The sequence below is a fragment of the Pholis gunnellus genome (assembly GCF_910591455.1).
Source record: "Pholis gunnellus genome assembly, chromosome: 1".
NCBI lineage: Eukaryota > Metazoa > Chordata > Actinopteri > Perciformes > Pholidae > Pholis > Pholis gunnellus.
In genome coordinates this window covers 21,900,004-21,905,445 of record NC_136528.1, presented here as the reverse complement: position 1 = coordinate 21,905,445, position 5,442 = coordinate 21,900,004, and the positions used below count along the sequence as shown (strand labels likewise).

The window sequence follows — 5,442 nt, the reverse complement described above, 5'->3', positions numbered from 1 at the left end:
TTTAACAGCTAGCACAAATTGTGTGCACATAGGGTGGGAGATACTTACAGTGAGACGATATAAATGTGTCAACCATTAGAGATTTTGCCATGTCATCTCTCTTGGAGTATTGGGCTATTGTTGGCAATGTTACAACTCAGTGAGCAGGCTTGCTTTATGGCTGTGATACTTTTTTTTTAAAGTATAACCTTTTGACAAATGTCTTAAAATGCATTTATCAGGCAATCACTTTGCTGGATTTGCCAAAAACACACCTCCCTGTCTGGTGAGTGAATCAGTCTCTCAATAGATTTCCCTTGAAAAATAGTAGGCTATATCACAACACTTATATCAGTATCATTCTATAAAATAACACCTTACTAGACAATCTTATCTAAACTAACTGACAAGAGGCCCAAAGATAGTATGGTTGCAGCTTGGCAAATACCTCTGTTTGCTTAAAAGATAGGGAAAGATCACGACAAAAATAAATATTTATTAATATAAATGTTTAACCTAAAGTAGGGTTTAGCTGTGGCAACTAAAAGCACTTTGGTTTCACATAGTACCCTAATGATGTCCAAGTATAACCTTGTTAGCTAATAGGCTAATAGACCCGATTACATTGCAGTATTGATTGAATATGGAACTTTTGTAAAATAATACCCTCAACAGCGACTTTACTTGTAGGCGAAGAAGCTCCAGAAAGTAAATTGAAACATTTCAAATGGATTTTTTCTGAAACAACATAAAAACTTTACAAGAAAACATGTTGTGATGTGATACTGCAGGAGAAGTTGAGCACACCCCTTATTTTCGAGAGAGGCTCCATATCCAATGAAAAGGCTGTGACTCATTGTGACCACTGGAGGGCAAAATGAGCGAGGTATTGAAAGTGTGTTGAGATGTCAGTGACATGCTCACCATTGTATCTCATAACAAAAGAATATCAAATAACAGTTTACAACACGCAAAGTTGCTGTAAAAAAATATACTTTACGGTTCAATTACTCATGTGTCGTGAATGCAATGTGGCGTCTCTATTTCCATGATAAGTGAATATCATAAACTGCATGATTTGATGCCCTTGCTTCTCATAACACATTATATGATCCTTTTTTAAATTAATAGATAGTGCTGCTGGAAAGCCAAGTATGGCTTACAGCTTATATTACCCAATAAAACAAAAACACAGTCAGACATGAAAGCCTAATGTAGCTAAAATACAATTTATTCCGGCTTCAATTCAATTCACGATTATTACAATATTTAGAACCATGAGTACATTTGTCACTCTTGCATTGTGCACTATAATGAAATCTAATGAAGTGTTACATCAAGGCACAAGACAGCCATAGTTGAAGGTTTTGTTGGTAGTGCAGACATTCAGTATCAGACACCTCACTCTTATGCTGATACAGGTCAGAATAATAGAATACAAGCAAAGACAGAGACAAACACATTGGCATCCCTCTAAGCTAAGGAAAATCTTTAAGATCAGTTCATTTTTTTTCCTTGATGACGATGACACCAATATCTAGTTATTTCTCTGTTTTTAAGCACAGTCAAAGAATGAATACTGACAACTTTCTGAAAACAAGTCAGATCAGTCCATATTTGTGAAAAGCGGCCAACTATATATGTTCATCCAAGTGTTTGCAGGTAGATGATGATGCAGTCTTGTCACTCAAAGGAGGCAGTCGTTCCTAAAGAGCCAAAGAGAGGATAGAAAAAAAGTTAAACTTCTAGAAAGAAAAGCTTTATTTCATAGATTGACAGTAGAGATCTACACAAAGTAAGAGACACATATCAAAGTTCCTTAGTTGTAAAAGACCTTTTTGGCCACAGGGATCTCTCACAATCAACACTATTTTATAAAGTTCGTACACACTGAACCTGTCTCAAAAAGGACAGTAGAGTCAATACATTTAAATTTCAAATAAATCAGGTTTGATCAACGTGTGGCACATAAATGACCATTAAGAGTAACTTGTGGACGTCCATACTTACCAACAAAATTAACATAATTGATTGTTATATCTAATTTCAGGATATGTCAAATATAGGTACCCATTATAGGAATTTCACAATTCCAATTGTAATATACATAATGATACAGCTTACACAAATCTGTAAAGTTGAATGCTTTTGTTCAACTCACTCTCTTGTACTTTATCTACACTATATGCTTCAATGAGTGCTAACATACCATGTATCTGCTCTTGTGCTCACACAGGGCCGCGCCGCTTCCGTCTGCCAAACGCCTGGGCACCCACGTTGGTGGGAACAAAGTTGCTGTGTCCCAGTCCTCCTGACCGACTCAGGAAGTCAGCCAAGCGGTGGGTTACGCAGGTGGCAGTGTTGCATGCCCGCTTCTGTGCAGTTGCATTACTTGCAAGAACGGAAAAGATAGTGAACACAGTTTATCACAGTAAGATACTCAGACATCTGAAAGACACACGTTTAACAGTATTATTTAGCAACAACAAATTAAACACAATGGAAATACAAAAACAGGAAATTATTCCAATAATTGTGTGTGCATTATAGTCATGCTTACCCTTTTCTCCTTTCATGTTTTATTCAATGAGTAATGTCCAACCTATGTTTTCAATCTCGAATGAATTAAAAACAACTTCCATGTAAAAGATGAATTTATTAAAGGGGAGCCAGGTTACTATGAAGAGAACAATAATTAGAAAGGTTTCTATATTTTATTTTATTGTACAGAACTACCTTAGTAACCCCATTTTTGGAGCTTTCAAGTCTCTGTCGAAATCTAATGCCTGCCAGTGGAAAATTAAAGCAAGGCTGTTTCTATGAAGTTAGTCAGACAAATAGGATCCACATGCATCAGCAGACTTGTGAATGGAAACAGAGCTGGATGAACGAGCAAACGTTAACTCAGACAGACAGAAGAATAGAGTGGGCTAGAAACGAGAGTTTTAATTGTATGAGTTGCCGTAGTTTTCATATTGCTCAGAGAGACTTCGCTTCTTGCCAGGCGTCTCTGCTCCTACGTCGGTGCGGGGATAGGTTTGGAGTTTGTGAATTTCCTGGGAGAGTTTGCCCAGCACACAAGTGCTTAAGCCGGTGCAGCGCTTAGAAATGGGTCTATCCAAGCTGTCAGGAACAGAAGCAAACATGCAGAAACAGGCTTACAGTAACTGTGGCATGCACATAAATATGAATAATTACATGCATGATGTTCTAAAATGTCATGCGTTAAATGAATATTTGAAATGCATGCTAACAGATTCAACAGGCATATGAAGATATCTCGTTGTAGTTGAGTTGTGTTCAGTTTCTATGATATCTATCATGCATGTTCTCTCCTGTTCTTTGACATCATGCTCTCTTCAGTTTTATGACAAGGACACTTTCTTTCAGGCACATCATTTACTATTATACTGAATAAATGGATGGATGAATTACGAACTGCAGTCCATGCATTAAGGGATTATGACAAAGAGTAGTTTTACATGAATTTCACTAAATACCTTGGTAAAAAAGAATAAAGACCAAAGTTGGAGCTGTTGGGCTTATAAACAAAAGTGTGTTATATGTTGCTAAGATAAATAGATAGATAGATACCACAGCCTTTATTAAACTGTATTATAATCAGGGTTAACTATACTACGATAATACCTACAAATAATAAAAGCCATACCTGTTTCCATCGGCTGTTTGGTGGTCTTGATCATCTGAAGTTATCTGCATGAACTCCTTGATTGCTCTGAGTAACCTTTGGGCATCATCATTCGATAGTGTGACTCCCCCTGACATTGTCTCCTTACTAGTTCTGAAAATAAACATTTGATCAAGTAGTCTCCGGTTCTGCAACATTAGTTTCATTCATTTAAAAAGCTAACATGAACGTAGTAGCATTTTTACATCTATAAGCTTGCAAATTGATCTTTGGGATTTTGAGGAAATTAACATATATCAAAACATATTTGATTAGTTATGGCAAACAAGGAAAACTGTTATAGTATATATACAGAAATTGTTTTGAACACATTAAAAAAATTAACACAATTCAAATAATCGCAATGTTTTTTACGAGGTTAATATGCTTCATTATTTTTGGAATAATGCCATAACTCTCACCTGGATGGAGCTGCCTGTGAGACGTATATCTGACAACTGATCAGCGCATAGGCAAGAAGGAGATTCCAGAGTTTCGGCATTATCATGATTCCCTGTGAAAAACACATAGAATACAAACAAGGTAATCAAAATGATTGCAAGGAAAAGTTTTTAAAATGTCCACAACATTAGATTCAAGTAAACATGATTTCTTGTAGTGCGGACTTACTCATCTAGTGCATGCACTCACTGCTATGAATCTTCTCTCTCTCTCTCTCTCTCTCACTCTCTCTCTCTCTCTCTCTCTCTCTCTCTCTCCCTCTCTTACACACCCTCACTGTTAGAGCCGCTGAACTTGCAGAGGCTGATGGAATAGTTATTGGTGATATACTGACACTGGAAGCTTTGCCAGCAACCATAACAGCAGCTCTGTCCATTAGTAGAATTAGCTGAAGCCTATCACAGATAGTCCAACGTCATCTAACCAGCAAAGCTTCATCTCCCCACTGATAGCACCCAGTATCCACCAGTACAGGTGGCTATCCAGTCTACTAAGTCCTCACCTTCTCCAAAAACCACATCTTCTGATATTTAACAGTGACAGCATCATTTGAACAATCAACAAAAAAAACAGACTTCTATCAATACTCACCGTGAGATAATAAATCTTCAAGTAATTAAGAAATTCAATGATAGTCTCACTTGTGAATCTGCTCAGCACTCTTTACAGTGCAGGGTTTTATATATGTCCCCCATGGGTGTCTTTATTAAGTGGTCATAGTCTATTGGCCACCTCAAAGTGCTAGCCAATCAGAAGTACTACGTCACTTACAGCAGGCCAGTAAAAGAGCTTGTACGTAAATGGTGTCAATAAATGTCCACCAGTGTGTTTAATTCACAAAAAACTGCCACGTATTTCAATGAGAAAGAAAAACCTCTCTGTCATAGTTAGTTTTAATTAAAATGGTCAGAGAATTTAAACATAAGTCCCCAATTCCCTCCGTTATTGAAATATGTGATTTGTTATGTGATTCAATGGGATTTTTAATGTTGAGCCATTTCATCTTTAAGTGGTTAAGATGAACAAGGTTAGGGCTAATAAGAGGCATGAGATCCAAAGATGTCAAGTACCTACTCGCATACAGTGGGGACAAGATTCATCACATTTACGGAGACAGTGAATGTCCACAATTGATTTCATATCATTGATTTCATATCATGTTTCATTACATATTATAGCAATGTCTTAAACTGAAAAAAAACAACTTGTGACCTTTGTTGCAGTCATTCACTCAAGTTGCATTTTTAAAGTGGCAAAGGGAACAGGGTCAAAGGTCAAGCGCATGGCTCAAATGTTCATCAGTATGCCATCTA

At 37.0% G+C, this 5,442-nt stretch overlaps 1 protein-coding gene across 3 annotated transcripts; it reads right to left on the bottom strand.

The window, feature by feature from the left end:
* Positions 1–1,246: 1,246 nt before the first annotated feature.
* Positions 1,247–4,766, bottom strand: calca (calcitonin/calcitonin-related polypeptide, alpha). 3 transcript variants are annotated; one of them, XM_079165670.1, is made up of 5 exons: positions 4,298–4,344; positions 4,090–4,181; positions 3,650–3,781; positions 2,189–2,370; positions 1,247–1,685 (listed from the first exon to the last, which is right to left on the bottom strand). In XM_079165670.1, the coding sequence occupies exons 2-4, from the start codon at positions 4,173–4,175 to the stop codon at positions 2,208–2,210; spliced, it is 381 nt and encodes a 126-aa protein (XP_079021796.1). In that variant the 5' UTR covers positions 4,176–4,181; positions 4,298–4,344; the 3' UTR covers positions 1,247–1,685; positions 2,189–2,207. The 3 variants fall into 3 exon arrangements, with proteins under 3 accessions (XP_079021796.1, XP_079021795.1, XP_079021794.1); XM_079165669.1 differs by lacking the exons at positions 1,247–1,685; positions 2,189–2,370; positions 4,298–4,344 and adding exons at positions 2,552–3,102; positions 4,721–4,766; XM_079165668.1 differs by lacking the exons at positions 1,247–1,685; positions 2,189–2,370 and adding an exon at positions 2,552–3,102.
* Positions 4,767–5,442: the final 676 nt, after the last annotated feature.